At 40.9% G+C, this 22,377-nt stretch overlaps 1 protein-coding gene across 4 annotated transcripts in view; it reads right to left on the bottom strand.

Annotated features, from left to right (window-relative positions):
• The window catches only part of LOC116047901 (thyrotropin-releasing hormone-degrading ectoenzyme), a 212,189-nt gene that overhangs the window by 153,958 nt on the left and 35,854 nt on the right, over nt 1-22,377 (bottom strand). For all 4 annotated transcript variants that reach the window (XM_035995965.1, XM_035995966.1, XM_031296925.2 and 1 more), the window contains one exon: nt 19,791-20,067. In XM_035995965.1, the coding sequence (XP_035851858.1) occupies nt 19,791-20,067 (277 nt within the window). The remainder of the gene's footprint in view (nt 1-19,790; nt 20,068-22,377) is intronic.

Genomic DNA, 22,377 nt, shown 5'->3' with positions numbered 1-22,377 from the left:
CGTAACACACACTCCTCCTGGCGTATGTGGGTCCTTGACTTTGAGATCAACAGACCTCAGACAGTCACTACTCCCTCCATAACAAATACTGCTGACCCGTGTCTGCAGCGCCACACATCTGTCCAATCGTATCATCACTTTGTCTGACGACGCCACTGTGATAAAGAGAGACAGACCCAACCAGAGCAAGGGTAACAGGCTCTCTGTCAATGTCAACAGGCCAAAAGAGATGATTGTTGACTTCAGGAGGAGTGAAGCGTGAACAGAAAACCAGCAGAATGCCACCTTATCCAGAAAGAAACAAAGCCCTGCCCCACTTCCAGAGTAGTCCCCGATATGAAGTCTCATGAAACACAGCCAAGCCAACCCGTTCTCACTCTGAACTCGTAAAATACGGACGCTTGGGCAGTGGCTGTCAGCGTCAGATACGACACAAAAAGCGCCCTTCAGCGTGTGTGTAGAACGCAACTGAGAGAGACGACGTAGATGTGACGTGAGCAACCTGTCTGAAAGTTGTAAGTCTTCTGGTAGCTGTGCCAAGAGAAATCTCAATCATTCCCAATCTTGCAGAGACGGAGAGCGTAGGTATATGTAAGGAGATAACATAGGCACAGGCTAATTATTGCTAACTAAAATGCTAGTTAACATGAGTAATTCAACTTAAACAGCTAATGTAAGTCGAAACTGTCTGCGAGCTTCTCCTGTACTGTACGGTAATTCCTCTACTATGCGACAGTAAGTCTCGTGGTTATGACCCAATCGTTAGCCTATTTTATAAAAACGTCTGCTACGGAGCCATAATGTGAGGTACAAGGTAATGGAGCCTTTTATACATTGTCGTGTTTCTTTAGAAATAAACAATGGACAACGAAAGTCTTTAAACGCTTCAGATGGAAAGTTATTCGCTGTCAAAGTGACGTCAAAATGAATGGCAGTCAATGGAATGCTAACGTTGGGTGATCGTTTTGTAGCATCAAAATGACGCCATAGGAGGTTCGAGCTCTAAAGCTAAGCTTACCCCCTTGGATGGGAGTGAGAATGTGTTGGACAAGCCGTGTTATTCAGCTTCCTGTATACACGAGTCCAACATTACCCAGGTTGCCAATTGTGTGTGGCTGTGCAGGTTATTTCTTGGACTCCATGACATCTCCGTCGCTCTGTCACTTCTGCACCGCGTTTGGTTTCAGACTAAATTCTGCGAAGAACGCATTCAAAACATCTGTGCATTATAACTGTATCACAAAAGAAAATTGGTATTAATCACATGCATGGACGTACTGCATGAGCACAGCTGTGTGCTAACAATGATAAATCCCACACACTCATTTACATAAAGAAACCCCTCCCACCCGGATCAACCATACATGGAAAACTACTTCCCACAGTGGTACATTTGCATAATTGATACAGATTAATGAAGTAGTCCAAAACTATGAGGTATTAGTTGTTTTTTGTTGTTGTAATAAATCAAGTAAATCCTGTCAGGAAATAATTTCCGTACCAAGTAACCAAGTAAAAAAATTTTCATTTAGCAAAAAGTATTTATTTTATTGGTATTTCTTACTACTGTATAATTTCACTCAGTTTTAGTTCATTTTCTATTTAGTACATTAGTACTGATACAGGTTCAAAGGACAAAAGAGGTGTGCTTACTTTGAGTTTTTCATAAATATATATTATGAAATGTGTTTAACGTGGCTGCAGACACCGTGCTGTATAACGTGCTTATTTATTGTACAGCTGAAAACGTCACCACATCATTGTAAAGATCTCCTGATTCTCTTTTTTTTTTTTTTGCTGCTTAACAAATACGTACAATAATTAAAAAGGGACAGTTCACCCCAAAAACAAAAATACGTATGTTTCTCTTACCTGTAGTGTTATTTATCAGTCTGGATAGTTTAGGTGTGAGTTGCCCAGTGTTGGAGATATCAGCTGTAGAGATGTCTGCCTTCTCTGTAATATAATGGAACTAAATGGCACTCGGCTTGTTGTGCTCAAATTGCCAAAAAAAGACGTTTGAGAAACTAAACGCAAAAAGCAATGTCTCTTTCCAGAAATCATGGCTGGGTTACTCAATTGAGTAACTGAAAATATAACATTCACTCAAAGAAATACATAGATTGAGAGACGTTTCCACAAATTTTTGGCTTCCTCACAAAGATAAAAGTTTAATTCTAACCGAGGTTTCAAACGTCTGTGAGCTGTGGGAGTTCACCCAAAGAGTCAGAATATGCTGATCACAGAATTCAATGTTAAAGTCAGAGCCTGTAGACGATGAGAAATAGGACGTGTGAAATAGGTGTGGGTGTTTTGATGCATTTCATACTGCACCAGTGTGCTGCCAGTGGTTTTCCCCTCTCACATTGTTTAATGGGAGTTGGTAGCCTGAGGACATAAAACTATCCAATATTTTGAGGAGAAAAAGGCAAAAAGGAAGGGGAGAAAATCATTTCTGTGGCAGAAATACTTTTTAACCCTTGTGTTGTCTTCCCGTCGACCATGTAACTTTTTCTGTGTCAACTTTTTTTTCAACGTTTTGGACGTCTTTTTCGACACTTTTGTTGCTTTTCCACTGAAGTTTGTCACTTTTCTCAAAGTTTAGTTTTTTATGCACCTTTTGACATTTTAGTGTTTTTTTCCCATAATTTTTGAAGACATTTTTAAACTAAAAAACTTTTTTTTCAAATGCTATAAAATTGAATAAAACTTGCAAAGAGCGTTGTAGGGAGCCATCCACGTTATTTCTTTTGAAAATTTGGTACAGAAACTTTTTGAAAATAGGTCAAGTTTGACCCGAGGACAACAGGAGGGTTAAATGTCTTCTTCGGCTTGCTCCTTCCGCCTGGAATGAGGATAAATCAAAGGGTTACATTTAGGTTGAGGAGGCTTTGATTTCCAGGTCAAAAAAAGCTTGAAACCCATAAATGAAATCATCACCTTTTATATCACGTTACAGATGTCCCCATAAATCAGGACAATGCTACATGTTTAATCCAACAAATTTTCACTCCCATCGTGTCAAAAAGCCACGCTTGAAATTTGTTACTGACGCAAAAAGTCTCCTTTAGCGTCTAGCCCTTTGGCGTCATATTTAGACGCTCTGGGTCGGGACTCTTGGCGTCACTTTTGGACGAGACAGTTAGGTTTAGGAAAAGATTGTGGGTGGGGTTACAAAGTGTACGTTTCAGTGGCACGCAGGACAAGAAGCCCGGTCTCCTGAGTGAAAGTCCAGTGTTGTTTGACCCATCCACCACCCCAACCAACCTCCTTAGGCTATGCTCACACTTGGCATATTTTTTTAAGCTGCATCTGTTGTACATTATAATCCTACGGAGTAAACCGTTTTCTCAAAAAAGTCCTGAGCGCTTTTCCAAACACCACCGCCAACGTTTTTTCTGCAGCTCAGGGCGTCTTTCCTGACAGCTGTGGAGTAGTGAGACCTGTCGGAGCACAGCGAGTTATGATATGACCAGGTGCTCCCTGTGCCGGGAACTCGCTTTGTTTTATGTAATGTTAGCAGCACCACTCTCTCTCTCTGTTCTCTCGCTCCACTTTTATCTAAAGTTAGCACCGCTCCACATAGTGCTCTAGGATAATGTAGCAGTAGCTGTTATAGCAACAAAAGACGCTCTCGGCTGCTTTTTGGAATAAAAATGCTGCCCGCTTTTTTTACACTACAAAAGCACCGTAGTCAACTTTTTGTCAAAAAAGACGCCAAGTGTGAACATAGCCAATTCCAACTAAGCTGTTTACATGGCTAATGAAAGTGAATATTCCACTAATATTCCTGTTTACATGTAGCCGTGCAAAATAGACTTTTTCCAAAGTCTACCAGCGGTGGCGGATTTGTTGGACCGTGCAAACACAGCTTCCCTCTTTCATTCCTTCAACCAGCTTCTTGAAAAGGTCGGTGTAGCGATGTGTGCGCATATCCAAAAACCTGCTGATATCCAAGTCTTTGATAATGTTTAAAAGTAGCTGTGTTTCTCCTTCTTATCGGGTCTGCAGCCTTGCAAACTGTTGGCTGGTTGGTTTGTGTGCAGCAACCATAGCAACGCACAGAGCTGACCGTAAACAGGCACGAGGCCGTAAACTGCAGTAAAAACCCAGATTGAGACGCATATTCCGAATGCGCTGTATACATGTTCAAAGAATGCCTCTAAAACCTGAATAATACCGGAATATCCCACGTCTTATCGGAGAAGGCTATATTCGGAAAAAGGCTTTAATTGGAATATCCAACCGGAATATGCTGTTCACATGACCCGTATCAAGTTCGGAATATTGTCATATTCGGAATAATAGTGGAATATTGGTGTGCATGTAAACGTAATGATTGTTGAAAAACACAGAAACATGGTGCATGGTTTGGTTTTTGTGTACAAATCATTTCTTATATAATAAAGTTTGAGCAACACTTTGTCAGCCTATTTTTCATCATCTGTTCTTCAATGTATTTTCTATTTGAGAGTTTCATCAGTCTTTCTCAGAGCTGCCAACGGTTTCTGTACTGGGATTAGTTTGTTAGCAACTATCTACACAACTGCAGCCCCCATCACACTTTGCCCACACCTCTTGGGAGATGCACTTATTTAAATCTATGTTGTTAAACTTTAGTTTAAATAAAGGGTGTCACATAAAAAGTAAATGTAAAGTGACCTTTATCATTCTAAAGTCAGACCAACAGTATATCATCATTATACGACATTAATGTGACCTTTATCATCATTACAGGATGTTAATGTGACATTTAATATCATTACAAAAAGGTAAAGAAAGACTCCCTGATTTTGTTACAGCCACACAAAATCCCCAAAACTTTCTACCTGCCGATCCAGAGAGGAACACTCACTGCGTTCAGCCATGTATCCTAAAAATTCAACATGACATCATGACTTTGCGTAAACATACACGCCACTTTCCTAAAGCCAAGAGGCGTGTTATCTGTACGCATTTTCAGCTGTCCGCGAGTATGTTTACGTTGTATACAGCTGACTGCAGTCTGCAACGTCTTTCTAAAGCCACGTGGCGTGTGGGGGTTGGGTTGAAAAGAAGAAACGGTTGGAATCAGGAAAAGAAGAACGGGGTTGGGCTAGGTTGAAAAGAAAAAACGGTTGGGATTAGGAATAGAAGGACGGGGTTGGGTTTAGGAAAAGAACAAACGTGGAAAGGAAACATCACACGAGGGACACAAAGGAAACGCCACACGTGGGACGATATCCCCGCTCTCCTGGGTGAAAGTCCTGCGTTTTATCCATCCACCACCCCAACCAATGTCATGTGTAGATTTTCGGCCTTTCATACAGCATCAATTCACATGCAATCGCAAGGTAATGCAAGTCAATGGAGGCCAAACGGCGTTGATAAACATGCGAAATAGCACGTATGCGTCTTTATAACACGCAAATCACGGCATATGAATTGGCGTGTCATACATACACCACTTCATGAGATCAGTCTGCAAAAATTATGTTCCCATACAACTAAACTGCATTTTCAATTACGTTCCGAGGGAAACCTATTTTATCCCAGATTAAGTTTGTTTTTGACCAATCACAAATACGTTTCTAATCAAAGGTCAGGTTGGAATAGATGGGTCAAACAAACAGGCCTTTCCCCCAGGAGACCGATGTTCGTGTCCTGTGTGAAACCAAAAGACAATGGTGATTTATTGTAATTTAAAATACTCAAAAGGCAGAATTAGGATTAGTCCGTTGCAATTTGTAAACACAACATTCAATGTTCTGCTCGCCAGCGGGTGAAATTCGACCCCAGATTCACTCTCGTTTTGGAACAAGCTTCAGCATTTTAGGCTCACTATATTTGCGTTTTTCCAGCTTTGTGTTCAGGATTTTCACAGCTTCCTTTTTGGATGCGTGCTTACGATGTCGCACCTGGTCACTTTGTTTTTATAGAGGTTGATGCCCAAAAACGTCCCGCACTCACCAAAATAGAAAGACAAGAGAAAATACAAGCAGAGGTCAGGGTCTCTTTAGAGACTCTGTAGAAGTGTGGCAGCCAAAAACTTGTTGACTTTCAGATTCACAGCGGCAATTACCTGGCAGATAAACACAGTCTTTGCTTCATGACGCTGAATGTTAGTGGAATGACAGAAAATGAAAGAATAACAAGCTAAATGGCTGCAAGATGGAGGTTTTATTAAACCAGGAGCTGCTCAGTGGGTCATCACACTGTTTGTTGGTTTATTTGTAGTCTGTCAGACTTTAATCCTCCCTGAAGGGAAAGCAGCTCATTACAGGAACGGAGATTCTAACAGAGACAATACAAAAAGACAAACCGCTGTTTTCGAATGAAAGACGCTTTGAAAGAAGAAAAAGAAGAATTTGAGCTGACAATGAAGCCTGAAGTGTCCCAGACTAACTGAAGATCAGTTTGTACAGCTCAGATCATGAAACCTTGTGTTGTGTTAACAGCGTGTGAACAATATAGAATTTTGTTTACAACCATAAAAGCCATTTAAAGTGTTAATACCTCCATTTGTTTTAACTTTTTCTGCATGTCCAATAATGCAGATCCTAGTTATTAGCTATTCCTATCGAAGGATCCTAGCTATTATTTAGTTCTCTGCTGCCTTCTACATCATGATTACCGTGTTGAGGTTATCCCTATACGTGTAAAGAAACATTGCACACTGATTTTTGCTCTGCAGGCTAAGTTGCATCATTTATGCAAAGACTAAATTCCTGCTTTGGGAAATCTCCAGGGTGCTGACTGATGCTTTTCTTTCTGCTGTTCTGAGGAGGATGGAAGGATGAATGTTTCTGTCAGATGAAGCTGTTGAGTGGTTATGAAAAATATGGAAGGGTGTTTTTTTTGGGTTTTTTTCTCGGGTCATATAAAGCCGTTTCTTTCAGAGGTTTTGGAGGAGGAGGATGGAGGGAAGGGAGGATTTGTCAGAAGAAGCAGCTCTGCAAACAGACGTTTCCACTGCCTCCAGGCTCAAACAAGGATCTTAATATGAGAGCGATGCTTCAACAGACACACAAAGTATCCAGCAACGGTTTGTTAATAGGGAAATATGCATGTGCTGCTTCCTGGATCTTTTTCATGCCCTGCACACTTTCTTTGTCTGTATATAGAGGCCGTTTTTAAGCGACAATGTCACTGTTAGGGATGTCACGATACCAAAAATCTAGTAGTCGGTACCGATACCACCAAAAGTACACGATACTTGATATCAAAGTAGATACCACGGCGTGTGAAGAAAAAGGAAAAAGGTACAATAAACATTTGGGGGTGGTGGGGGCTTTCTCGTGTGACTCTTTTTACAGTTTTTTTTTTTTAAGTTTTGGTGTGGAGTGGATGAGGCCAGGAGAGTGTGATTTACATGTAATCAGGAGAACTCCCAGACAGCAAGCATGTTTAGTAAGTCTGTTTCTCTCTGCCATTGTTGTTTTTCACATAGAACCGGTCTGGTTATGGTTCACGTAGTCTCGCATTGCCAGACCTTCCTCCACAGCGCTGCGGAGAAGGGTCTGGCTAGTCCACCCAGCATTCCGGGATGGGAGAAAAACCTGCTCTGGTTTATTGGCATTTCTTTAAACCAATCACAATCGTCTTGGGCGGTGCTAAGCGTCGCACGGAGCAACAGCGCAATGTCGCCTCTGCAAAATAGCCTCGGGAAGGTACTTGTTTCTGGGAACATGTGTACATTGAAAGGTTGTTTTACTCAGATTGGACAGATAGTCTAGCTAGCTGTCTGGATTTACCCTGCAGAGATCTGAGGAGCAGTTAACCATAGTCCTCACAAATCCACCGGAGTTTAGAATTCCAACCCAAATGAAAGACATCCGGCGGAATTTCCGGCAGCACCTGAACACCTTGAACGTCATGGATATAGGCTAAGGTTAACTTAACTGACATTATAGAGGTCCGCTAAAACAAGTGCTAAAGTTAGCTACATAGGTGTGATTGGCAAAGGACAAAAAAGCAGGAAAATATACGGCGCACCCATGACGCTGCCCCCCCCCCCCCATTTTAAAAAAAAAATAAACCATTAAATGGCACTTTCTGGAGAGTTTTGTGCCAAGAAATGGAGAAATTGAGTCTTACATGATATGTAGGTATTAGGGCATTTAGCATTTACATTACTGTTAATCAGTCATCACTTGATTACACATTGCATTACCTTGTTATAATATAAATAATAATAGTGCCACATGAAGAGACAGTGCAGCATATGACAGTAGCAACAGCTGAGAAGATTTGGGTCTGTGGTGACCAGGTCCACCTCACACAAACTTCCTTCTCCTATTCTCTCTCCTTACTACCACACCCACACACACCCACCCACACCAGCCCACATTACCACGCCCATGCAGCCCCACCCACGGACATTTACGGATTTTTAAACATTTAATGTAACTGGCAAACAATGCTTTCTACTTTTTAAAGAGCACACTTTTATAACAAATTTTTATTTATGCCGTTTGTATGCTGTTACTGTCATTCTCTACAGTATGTAGGTATGTAGTATGTATGTTGTCACTGTCTGTTCAATTGTCCGTGTTTCTCGCTGTTGACACTGTACATATTAAGTTATAACTCTAACTCTGCAATTTAAATGTTTTTTTTTATGGCTGTCTGTTATTTTACGTCTGGGTTTTTCCTTGCTCAGAATTTGTCTTTGCGGGAACACACAAAGCAGGGGGGGAAGGGGGTCTGGGGGTCCTCCCCCAGGAAAATCTGGGGGTAAAAGACTTCATTTCCTGCATTCTGATACATTTTTAGGCACCAATTTATGGTAAAAATGTCAATATTTATTGCAAGAAAATCAGAAAATTCTGGTGGCAGGTAACAATTCAAAATATAATGGAATATTATTATATTCAGTAGTCCAGTAAGGAGGCTTTCACATCCGGGACATGGGCCGGATACAACAACACTTGACCCTAAAGTCCAGTTTGTAGGATTGACTTAGGCTACTTAATCAGTGATGTTGAATATAGCCTACAGTGTAACGGACCACCACAGTTCATACATACATGTGAACCGCGGATTAATTGCAGAGTTTAATCTACATAGTGTAAAACTACTACGTGAATGGGGCACAGCAGAAAGACAGAGCAGAGCGACGCTGCTTGTTCAGGGTTTTCATGTGTACTCCTATAGGCCTACACTTCGCATCAGGCGTTAAAACCAACTGTACCGAATTAGACTACTATTTAACGCGAGACGTTTTTAACCGCTAATAAAACAATTCAATCAATTTAATACTGATGCCATCAGACGGCCGCGCGGACAGACAGCAGTCGGAGTTCCGGTAGAGCTCTGTGCCGGTCAGCAGCGGCTTCTCACTGTACAGCCGGTCCCCCAGAGCAGCATGATCACCGGGAGGGTCCAGCCTGAACCCTACAAACAGAGATCCCGTTTGAAGGTGACATGCTTGATTTTGACTGAACGTCCCAATTTAAGTAACCTCTGATCGGGTCGTAGAAAATTAAGTACACTAAGTTTAAGATTAGGTGTTGGTCATTCTCAACACCTTTCTACCCCCCCCCCCCCACTTATCAACTCTGGACTCTGTGCTGCTGCCAGCCTGTGTAACGTACGTTACTCACCATCGATCGACTGTTAGCTTCAGCTGGCTAACGTTAGCTGTCAACCTCCCGACTAGCTAGTGATCTAGCGAGGATTAGCCCTTCAGACCACAGTGGACTTCAGTGGACTCTCCATCCAATCTCCCGACTGGACCTTCGTCTGCCACAACTGCCGGACTCTTTCAAATACATGTACTCCCTGTCTCCGCCGATCACTTGGTAGCGTTGGTCAGCTGTCAGCTTACGCCAGCTAGTTTCTGTTAGCGTCCACCGACTGACGGCTCGCCCAGCACATCTTTTCGCTGTAGAGCTCTTTTAGCCATGTTTCCCAGCTCAACACTAAGTTAGTGTGGGCCACTACCTTTCTGCACTGCCGAAAATGGTGCTCCTAAAATATTCCTCACTGCAACTTCTCAACGTCATCTGCTACGTCGCTTCAGCTTGCATTGCCAACATAAAATAAAAATATTGTCCCATTGTCGGCTTCAGCTAAGAAGATAGTTCGCCCCCACACGTCCAAAATTCTTATTCAAATAACCTTCCATAACGATTGCAGGCAGATTGGTGGAGCTCTGCTTTGAATGAAGTTACATCGTGACAAATTAATGGACCACTTGCGGAGTGATATGAAGACATGAGTCAGAGGCACAAAAAACGTTGACAGCAGTGACCGGTCATTATGTTTACCAATACCCCCGACCCGTGCCTTGCGACAACCCCCCCCCCCAAAAAAAAAAAGCGGATTTGCATGATTTACGAGAGCTTCATTTTCAGGTCAGAAAAGCCGGATTTCCGGAATTATCTGGAAGAATCACACCCCGGTAGCTAATGTCAGCTATCGAAGCTAACGTTAGGCTGTGACAGACAGAGAAACAGACTTTACTTTGGGTTTGCGAGCTCCAGGTGAAGTTGGGAAAGCCGTTGCTGTAGATGTAATGTTACGGTAAAGCCAGAGGCTGACTGCGGTCAAGCCGTCGTGCAACCCAACGGAGATGATACGTTCTGTTTTTCTGGGCTGATGGGCGTTCTTCTGCTTCTCCAGAAATTAGCGGCAGACTAGAACTCTTGTAGGCGTATACTGCCCCCGTCAGGTCTGGGAGATTTGCATGGTACCTACGGTACTGTAGAAAAACGAGTACAGTCACGTTTTCAGAATTATGGTACCAAAGTACCGGGTCTCATGACACCCCAGTCACTATTGCTCTCAAATCTGTGGAGTCCTGATGAATTAACACCTAGCATGAACAGCATCTCATGCATGTGTTAATGGAGAGAAAATCCATTAATTAAATATTCATCAGTGGAAGATCTATTGTATTTCATCATATTAAAGCAACACCAAAGATTATTTTTTACCTTAAAATAATGGTTCCAAAATCGTTTCAGTGGCGTCAACTTGTAACAGGGTGAACGGCACTTCTGCGTTTGCGGCCCTCTATCGGCTATAACCGCACTATGCAAGTTTGCCAGATCGGGTAGTGGATCTATAGTTCGAATGAGAACGGTAATTGACAATTCTGCTTCCAACCTGTAGGGGGACCGAAGAGGAAAAGTGCTTTGGTGTTGCTTTAACTACTTAGTGTTCATGTCTTCACAGCTCCCTGCAGTGAAAGCATGCACACTGTTATTCCAATCATTTAATCATCCAAATTAAATATCAGCTATTCAAGCTCTTCAAACTGACAAATTGTCCCTTCTTTAACTCTACGATATAATGGCTTTCCAGAGATGATTTTACTGTTTGTAATTGTTTTCTTGCAACTTGATTGAATTTAATGAATCTGCAGATTTAATTTGCCAGTGGGAGAGTCTTTATTTGAGATCCCTGTGTGGACGGTTAAGTCATTTTATATAAAAGGTTTCTGCTCAGAACAATTACAATAATAGCATTTCTTGGGTTAAAATATACTTTTCTAATCAACTGGTTCTCATCAACAGTTTGTATGATATCTGGCGAAATACGTCTATTTCACGCTGTGAAACAGCAACCGGTCATTGTTACGTGAAGGTCATGACAGTTAAGTAGGAACCTAAAGGACTGGTTAAGATTAGAGAAAGGTTTATGGCTTGGGTTAAAATAAGTACTTAAGGGACACGAACAAAGTCCTGTGGTTTGGGACACATCCACTACCACAACCTCCTCCGTATGTGTATTTTTGAGCTTGAATACTACGTGCTCTGGAAATACATATATGCAAATCTGTGTTATAGACCCAATCCCAATGTTTGTTTACAATAACTTCCGGGTAGAAAATTCCTGCGTCCTGTACATACAATTTACAGCGCTGAGCAAACGGGGACGGAGAACAACTGGATCTACTCTCATCTTATTCAATCGAAAACGCATGTTTGATGGTTTCATATGTCAACACTTTGACTAACGTTAGCTTGGAGAGCTAATTCACCTGTTGGACCACAGGCTAAAGAAAATGACACCACCCAAACTAGCAGTCAGTCCGACCAGCGGTGAGAAGTTGCTGTTCCTAACGCTAAGATTTGGTTTATCAAAGACAAAATAAGCACAGCAGAGACGACAGATAAGTCAGACCTCCGTGTTTAACTATAAGTCTTTAAATGTTATAGTTAAGGCTGAAAATGACAACATCATAACTTCACATTTCAAATCAACTGCCAGTTGTCTACCCGGAAGTGACTTTTGTATTATGTATTTGTATTATGTAACAGTGATTCCATCTTTACATACAAATTACAGTGCATTACTTTTACATAGGTAGGTAGTTATGTAGGTAGTTATGAATGTATGTAGGTAGTTATGTATGTAGGTAGTTATGTATGTATGTATGTATGTATGTATGTATGTATGTATGAACAGTTCATGAGAAAAGTCTGTTCTAATATAGTCCATGTGGATTTATCCCATGTTAATGCAACAGATACACACAGTTTACACAACCTAATTAATATATTCATACATTCAAATGAAGTAAATCAGGACCGAGACAGGTCACAGTGTTTTTGAATTAACAGTGTGCAGTAATGGCAGGCAGCAGCAGGTCTAACTCCCTCTGCAGGGAGGAAAAGGCAGGAGGATAAGCACTTTACTTTAGCCATTAATTTAATTATTACCGAGTACTGTAATGATGCATAAGGCACGCTGTAGGACTGTACTTCAACATCACCCAGAATTTGAGTGTTTGGAAGAGGCTTAATGTCTCGGAGTAATATCTTACGGAGATGCAAGTGTATGAATTACCAAGTAATTTGCTAATCTCTCATATCTTGGAAACATCAGCTTTAAGTAGTGTCGGCTGGTGGGAAATGGGAGCACATCTTGATGTTCTGGAAAATCCATTAATATCCATTATCTGTGCAGACATACAGTGTGTAGGATCACTGGGCTCACACTGCACGAAACGGGACCGGTAATTCTATCACAGGATTAACATATAGATACATATCATATATATAAACAAAGATGAACCAATACATACTGAAAGCAGATACAAGAGTGAGAGGAATGGGTACCTGATGCACAACCACAGATCCGACAAATCAAATCACATTGAATCAGCTTTAAATTACATTTTGTATCTTATCATCACAAATGTATCCGTATCATTTTTGTATCGGATTGCGGACTGTGTTTTCAGAATCGTATGCAATCCTCTGCAGACAATCAGAAGACAGACTGTAGGAAGAACATGCAGACTGGCAGCTAGATACAGAAAATATCTTTCAAAATGTCAATGTGCTGCTCTGAAAGGAGAGCAATCGCACACCTGTAGAGTCTGTAGCACCTGAAGCCGAACCAGAGTTACGTGTAACCTTTGTATTCATCTCTGATGAATGTGAAATAATGGAAGCAGTACTTTTAAATTTAAATAATGGAAAGGACAAAAAAAAAAGATTAATGTATTCATTACAGACTAAAACTTAAACGGCTGACTGATTCCACCCTAATATCACTCAACACACACAGTGTAGGAGACTGGTGATGGTTATAAATGACCCAGATATGATTTGTCATTAAAACAGCAATTCACCAAAATTATCTTTCAGTAACAAGGAGGCACAGGCGTGTGTGTGTGTGTGTGTGTGTGTGTGTGTGTGTGTGTGTGTGTGTGTGTGTGTGTGTGTGTGTATGTTGGTGTGCCGTCCTTGGGTTTCTGGCAGACGAGATGGATGAGCTGTAATTACACTGATAGAGAGATGATGGGAGGAGGGGAAGACGAAAAAGAAGAGGAGGAGGAGGAAACAAGGTTGTGCATGCATTTGTCCTTGTACAGGAGCGTTGGACGCGTGCATGTGCATATATTTAAATGTTATGGTTGTTAAAGGATGACGGGATATCAGCCGAATACAAGAGTGGAAGGTTTTGACTTTCAAATCAGAATCATAACATGACGAACATAATAAACAGTGTGGAACGTGGAAATAAAAGTGATAGAACTGCCAAGGCTCCAGGTGGAGCCGATTGTTAGCTTAAATGATTAATAATTCAATTCGTTTTCAAACCGTGAGGCAAAGATAGGCTATTGCATGAGGTGAAAGGGACAGGTTCATGGAGGTGTTCTAAAAATACTGGAAGTCATTTATTGTGGTTTGGCTGCTGATCAACACGGTCAGCAGCAGCAGCTGTGTCACAATTAAAGTACTTTAAAACCCTTTCAGGGAGGATATATTACCTTTATTGTCCATTGCTAATAAACCATCCATTAACCTGCTTAGAAATCATAGAAAAAGGTGCTCCTTCTAACTTCAGAACTTGCCTAAGAACCATCATGTTTTTAAGTTTTCTTCAGTTTTAAAGTAATCCATGTGTTTCGAAAGTGTTCCCTCCATTGAATGGGTGTTATGAGTGGTTATCAGCCTCGCAGATATGCGTCAGAAGAAGCCTGCTACAGCTATCACCCTCAGAAGGCCATTATAACGGTCGCCCCTAGCGTGGTCAGGACCCCTTGGCGTCACTTTTTAATGCTCTGGCAGTCCTGTTGTGAATTCAAACACATCTAACATTACTTGGTTAGGTTTACAATAACAAAACATGGTTAGGTTTAGGAAAAGATCGTGGTTTGGGTTAAAATAACTGTTTGTTATGCAACTTCCGTTTGTGGTCAACGTTACGTCAGGAAGTTAACTTACGAAACTTAGCCTACAACCTTACTAAAAAAAAAAATCTACGTTTCACACAGGCCACGAACACCGGCCCCCTCTGGTGTGGGTCCTGTGTTTGTTTGACCCATCCTCCACCCCAACCTTAGTTTTACTCTTTATACTACGTCATCTCACGGCGGTCAAGCAGTTGCTCTGAGCATTTAATATTGACGTGGATGGGTGATCCAGCTTACCAATGGATGATAACTGCCTACTGAGCCGACTAGGAGTTACATTATCTATGGTAGTGATAACTGATATGCCAATTTATTCAGCTGATAACATTCAAAGCGGGCGAGTAATCCAGTGATAGTTGTCTGTGCATCCATGGGTACACTGCCAACAGGAGCTGCTAATAGATAATTCGGCATACTTTTAATGCTTCCAATTTGTCAAAATGTAAAGAAATATAGGCTAAAACAAAGCGGGGTCCGCAGCGTAACTCACTGAATGCATCAAGTACATTTTAAATATATTTTAATGTTACAGTAGTTCCAAAACTGGGAGCATGATTGTTTCCTAAATAAATAACATGGGGACACTACCGATACCTGGATTTGTGCCACTGTCTACCCATTCATATACAAATATTTGTTCTGTGTTGAAAACACAGTGGGCACAGGTTTCTCAATTTTGGCTGAGGGGGATTACGACAGTGTCACAATTTGAAAACATCTGATCCAAACCCGCACGTATGTGTCCCCATATTTGGCAGTCACATATGGTCCACATGAGCTGGGAGAAAAGACTGTAATGAAACCACGTCGACCTCTGTACAGAAGCAAGTTAATTATCTCGAATCTCAAGATACCAAACTGTTATCTTGAGTTTGCATCTTAATTACTGTATTATTCAGAGACAACAAAAGCTGCTATCTGACTTTGTTATATCATTTGGAGGCATTAAAACTGTTATCGAGATTTTGAGTCACTCATTATCTAGAGAAGGAGAATGGTGTTCATTTATAGTATTTCAAGCCAGTTGTCCTGATTATATAATCACTTAATTAAGATAGTTTCTGGAGCTATAAAGCATTGTTTTCATGTGATAAAAACTTGAATGTGTCATTTTATCAAAATGACAACTTAAACCTGTCAAACTTAGCTAAATACACTTAACGCCTGCTTTGAAACCATAGGAAAAAGGTGCTCCATAAAACCCCAGAACATGCCTGCGAATCAACACATTTTTGAATTTTCTTCAGTGATAGTTGTCTGTACATCAGTGAGTGTACTTGTCTTGATATTATGTCTTATTTGTATTTTTGTATATTATGTTGATATTTGCCTATATGTATATTGTTGTCTCTATTGTACAGTGTGTGTCTATATTACTATTTGTCTACTGAATGTTTACTACTACATGTCTATATGTTGAATGTATAGAGAGTTATCACCTATCGAAGTCAAATTCCTTGTGTATGTAAGTATACTTGGCCAATAAATCTGATTGAGTCTGATGAGTACACTTCAAACAGGGACTGCTAATAGATGTATCAGCATACTTTTATTAGTGCCGATTTGCCAAAATGTAAACAAATCTAGGCTAAAACAAAGCAGGGTCCACAGCGTAACCCACTCCATCTAAATGTTCTATTGACTGTATTTCCCATAATTAGAGCGTGATTATCTCCCAAATAGGACTAAGCCCTCTTTGCATGGGACTAGTATTACCTGGGGACCTTTAGTAATTTGTAATAATTGCAAAGGTCGGCATCTGGATGATTTGGGGTCGTATTGGCTGCGTTGGCAATTATAAATTAGTTTATTAGTTTTGACATGATGTCCAGCAGATAATGTCAGTAAAGTTGAGTAAATAAAGATTTTGCTTATCACGAAACACAGACGTGTGGGGGTCATTTTAAAATCACATGAGGTCACCTGGTAATACTAGTCCCATGTGAATACCATAAATCTGAACTTTCTGTGTTGCACTAAGAACATTGGGACATTACCGAAGGCTAACTCCGGACTCACTTCTGTATAAGCAAAAGACTGCCTTTATTCGTTGGCACACAGATTCAATTTGTACTAATGCTAATCATGTTGGTTGTTAAGGACTAGCAACTTGTAACTGCTGATGTTTTTATAGTGTAAAATGAATTTCTGGCTATGCCACTGCTACTAAAAATCAACAGAGAAAATATTTGGTGCATCAAGATTAGGTTTCACCTAGGCTAACCCTAGATACAACCAGAACACACAGACACTGACTGTACATGCTTAACATATTAACACATGCTCTCCAAGGCTGGATCTGTACTTCACTGGATAACGTTACTATACCAACAGGTCCTCCAAACCATATGGCCATATGAGTCGTTTGATCCCTACCCTCTTATACGGCCCACAGGAGCGTTTCATAAAATAACGCCCATAACGGTGGCGGAAGGACAACCTCATTTCTCAGTTTGGTAAGCTTTAGGCACCAAAACTTCTTAGTTTAGAAAAGATCATGGTTTGGGTTATAATCAGACAGTAAAATAAATGGACAAAGCGACGCCATAGACTTCGACAGAGACCAGTGAAGTCACTTTTCAGGTGATGGCTGAGCGTTACTGCGCAGCCTCAAACTGAGCTTGACGAGGTAGACAGGATGTGAGCAACCTGTCTGAAATTACAACTTTCAGACAGCTTGTCTTCTGGTAGCTGTGCCAAAAGAAATCTCAATCAAAAAACAGATATATTGAAATATTTTGTTCCGGTGCTTTCATGGACTCTCTATGGGCTTCTCCCTGGACTGTTATGCCTCCACGTCCCCCTTGACTATGCGGTAATTTGTCTACAATGCGACAGAAAGTCGTGTGGTTATGACACAACCGTTAGCAGCAGTTTTTGTAAAAATAGGCTATGGGGCCATAACGTGAGATACAAGGTTACGGAGCCTTTTATACATTGTCGTGTTTCTTTAGGAATAAACAATAGACAAACAGAGTCTTTTAACACTTCAGATGTAAAGTTATTCGCTGTCAAAGTGACGCCAAAATGAATGGGAGTCAATGGAATGCTAGCGGAAGGTGATGGCTTGTTAGCCTTGTTTGCCTCAGGATCTCCCCATAGGAGGTACGCTTTCCGGATGCTCGCTTACCCCCTTGGTTATAATCAGAAGTTACTTCACTTCCTGAAAGTTATGCATGTGACGCTGAACGTGACATTCGTAACGTTAAAAAAAATGGCCGTTGACTTTTTTCTCCAAACGGGACTCAAACCCCACTCTTCCGGGTGAAAGTCCTGCGTTTGTTTGACCCACCCCCAGAGGGCTGTAATTGCTAATTGTACAAAACGACGTCCGGGAGCGTTTTTTGGGGAAGGACAGTCTCTACTATTCTCCCAAAGTATTTCCTCAACTATACAATTGTTTCCACAGGCTGATTAACTCCCTGGTACCACCGTCTTTTTATTCCCGATACTCTTAGATATCAAGCTATCGCAACTTCATTATGAAGATACTTAGTTTTTTAACCCTGGAGATAAGGATTTAATGACATGAAACACAGCTTAGAGGAGATCAGGCCATTAAACGTGTCCTCATGTTGAGATAACGAGCTTCTGTATTTCCTGTTCCATCCACACAGGTTTCACCACAGAGCTTTTTCTTTCTCTCTCTCTCTCCCAGCCTCAAGACAAACAGGAGTCCCAGAAGAAGGAAAGAAAGAAAGAAAGAAAGAAAGAAAGAAAGAAAGAAAGAGAGAGAGAGAAAGAAAGAAAGAAAGAAAGAGAGAGAGAGAGACAGAGAGAGACAGAGAGAGAGAGAGAGAGAGAGAGAGAGAGAGAGAGAGAGAGAGAGAGAGAGAGAGAGAGAGAGAGCTCAGAACACAGGGTAAGTCTTTTAAAAAGAAAATAAAAGCAGGATTTTTTTTTAAATCAGAAGACAAGCAGAAAATTAAGTCAGAATTACGAGAAATTACAGTTAGAAAAATACCTTTGTACTGATTTTTACTTGCTGAATTTTGTTATTATCACCATGAGTTTGATCTTCTATCAATTTGTTTTATTTGTAAGCGCCATGTATTGTATACAGTTTTTTTGTATTTTATTCCCATTGCAGAAATAAATTGTTATGAAATTTAAATATTGAATATATATTAAAATGCAGGTCATTGGTCATGTTATTGAATGTGCTTTGATGTGGGTTTTGCCCTGTTAAGACTCGCGCTCCCCTAGTCTGCTGCTTTTGGACAAATTTTGGGTTGATTTCTTTAAGTGGAGTTAATACAAGTTACAGTAAGCTTCAACGGAGCAGGATGGAGCAACAGTTTTTCAGACCGCAAATTGTATTTTAGTTATAGGAAAGTACATTTCTTCATAAGGTCAGTTTTTGATAATCTAGCATTGCATATGGACACTTTATTTTTGATCATATCTGTGGAATTAACCGTGTTTGACTCTCTACGAGCCTCGTCGTTATTGGATAGCCGTTGAAGTTGGACATGGTGGCGTACATGAGTCAGAACCCTTTACAACCTGCAAGAAGTGGCGAGGAAGGTTTTTAACAAGCTGCCACTACATTGTCAGGTGTGTTAGTTCTATTTCCTTCTTTCTTTCTTCTCCTGGTTTTACTCTTGTCCAATCATCGGTTCTGAAACGGAATCATTCTGCACGTGTGAGTTAGAGCTGGGCAATATATCGATACTAAATCGATATAGTGATATGAGACTAGATATCCTCTTAGATTTTGGATATTGTAATATCGTAATATGGCATAAGTGTTGTCTTTTCCTGGTTTTAAAGGCTGCATTACAGTAAAGTGATGTCATTTTCTGAACTTACCAGACTGTTCTAGCTGTTCTATTATTTCCCTTTACCCACTTAGTCATTATATCCACATTACTGGTGATTATTTATCTAAAATCTCATTGTGTAAATATTTTGTGAAAGCACCAATAGTCAACACTACAATATCGTTGCGGTATCAATATCGAGGTATTTGGTCAAAAATATTGTGATATTTGATCTTCTCCATATCGCCCAGCCCTAGTGTGAGTTGTGTTAAAAAAGGCAGAAATGTTCGGAGAGGCTTACGATCATTCCTTCCTTAATGAACTAAAGCTGCTTTAAAAAAAAGGAACCACAGCAGCACTGGTGTTTTTTGGTTGTGTGTGTTGAGACTGACCGTAACGCCGCTGTCGGTCTGCGTCTCTCTGTAGGTGAAGTTGCAGACGGCCCAGGCCAGGTAGTACGTGGACATGCGCGGCGTGCGGGCAAAGCGGTTGGTCACCCATCCGTCCTCGTCCGACAGCGAGCTGCTCTCCACCGGCATGTTGGAGAGCGAGGTGTACTGCGGGTCGTGGCGCAGGGTGAGGGAGAACGTGGCCTTGTAGATGGGCTCGTCGAAGCAGGGGAAGGCCTTCCGGGCGTGGATGGGACTGAATTGAGTCACGGCCAGGTAACTGGGAGGGGACAAAAGAAAGGGAGCTGTGTTATTGTTAAATAAAATAGATGAATGACTTTCAGAGGGGCTTCAAATTATTATTATATTATAACCTTTATTTATTCAGGGAGGGCCATTTAGAGCAAGCTCTCTTTTCCAAAGACGCCCTAATTACAGCACAAATAAAAACTAAAAACGATCGCAAAAAAATTACAGTACAAATAAATGATAAAAAAAAAATGATCAAAAAACAATACCCAAATTACAATATGTAAAAAAACATTAACGAAGGAACAACCACAAAATTACATGTACATAAACAATAAAATCAAATGAGAATCACTGATGTAACATTTTCAAGCATCATCGTCCCAATGGAAACAGGTTGCTCTAATTTGAGAGAAGCCAGCTCCATCTGTCAGGAGCGTAAAAATAAAAAGCACTGATTTACTATTGACACGTGGCGTGATAAGTCTAATGTGTGTCTGTGAGTGTGTCCGTGTGTTAGTAAAGTTTAGCAGCAAAGACAGATACAGGGGCATCCTTGTAAATAAACCGTAAACAAGCAGTATGTTTACATGCTCACCAATATTCCACTATTATTCCGAATATGACAATATTCCCAATTTGATACAGGTCATGTAAACAGCATATTCCGGTTGGATATTGCGAATAAGGCCTTTTTCCGAATATAGCATTTTCCGATTAAGACATGTGGGATATTCCGGTATTATTCAAGTTTTAGAGGCATTCTTTGGACATGTATACAGCGCATTTGGAATATGCGTCTCAATTTGGGTTTGACCTCGTGCCTGTTTACGGCTTATGGTCAGCTCTGTGCGTTGCTATGGTTGCTGTACACAAACCAACCAGCCAACAGTTTGCAAGACTGCAGACCCGATAAGAAGGAGAAACACAGCTACTTTTAAACATTATCAAGGACTTGGTTATCAACAGGTTTTTGGATATTCGCACACATCGCTATGGCGACCTTTTCAAGAAGCTGGTTGAAGGAATGAAAGAGGGACGCTGTGTTTGCATGGTCCAACAAGTCCGCCACCGCTGGTAGATTTTGAAAACAAAACGTATTTTGCACGGCTGCATGTGAACGGGAATATTAGTGGAATATTCAGTTTCATTAGCCATGTAAACAGCTTAGTTAGAATATCGTCTTTTTCGGAATAAGAGACAAAACCGGAATATTATGTGCATGTAAATATAGTCAATGTTGCTCTCTCCAGATGGTGAGAGAGAATGGTTCAGGGAATGATGTCAGCATTGCAAACACCATCCATCCGAGTCATTCACTCTTATATACAGCAAACAAACTCCAATTGCCTATAAAATGACCCAGAAATGGGCCACTTTCAGCCTTGGTCGGATGTTTACTAGATCTTAGTTCGACTGGAGGTCAGGTTCATGTGTTGATCATAAATCCCATCTGATGTTATAAAACCTCAGACACAAATGTAATGTTAGTTTGGCACTTACCCCCTACAACGTTTTTTGTGTGGAGATTAAACGAATGACAAACAACCTGTTTATTAATGAGCTTTAGAGATGTTGGTAGGTGGATTTTGTTACCTTTGGACAGAGCCAGGATAGCTGTTTCCCCCTGATTAGTCTTTACGCTAAGCTAAATGAGCCGGCTGCTGGCTGTAGCTTCATACTTAGAGTACGGACATGAGAGCGGTATTGATCATCTCAAGAGGCTACTACAGGATGTACAGTAAATGATGAAAAGTGGCACAGAGAGTCAGCCAGAAAAACGTAACTGTGCATCATCATGTCTTTGGCGTGACCAACAAAAACTAGAAACACACTGAGCTGACTCTGTAATGTTGATTATATAACAGTATCAATTTTCAATTTAATTTCCTATGAATTCACTTTTCATTTGTTACAGGAAGATAGGGTTATTCTTTCTTTTTAAAGTTATAGTTTCACTTTAAACCAGGTCCATCTGTGTCCATTCGGTTCCAAGAAACTAAGATCGGGCCAGGTCCACATTACTTTCAGTCTAATTAGCGTCCTTTCTCTTGCCACAAACCCTCTCAGCAGAGGCAGCGGTAGAGCAGCAACTCCTGTGTCCTGCGAGGTAAAATGACTTTTTGTCAAAAGGAGTCTGGTGGCTTTGAAGAGAGCAGAGATAATGGCTTCAGTTCCCCGTCGTAAAGAGCTGTCTGACAGCAAGGGAAAGCGCTAAAAATATTCTAAACATAGCTTAAACTTAAACTGATATAGATGTTTTTAGGTGTCTAAAATGCGTTTAGCTGTTGCCCCTGACCACAGAAGGACATTGCTTAGCACTACAGCTACTTCCTGTCTG

The sequence above is a fragment of the Sander lucioperca genome, chromosome 20 (assembly GCF_008315115.2).
Source record: "Sander lucioperca isolate FBNREF2018 chromosome 20, SLUC_FBN_1.2, whole genome shotgun sequence".
NCBI lineage: Eukaryota > Metazoa > Chordata > Actinopteri > Perciformes > Percidae > Sander > Sander lucioperca.
Note: the sequence above shows the minus strand (reverse complement) of the source record. Positions and strands in the feature narration are given on the sequence as shown.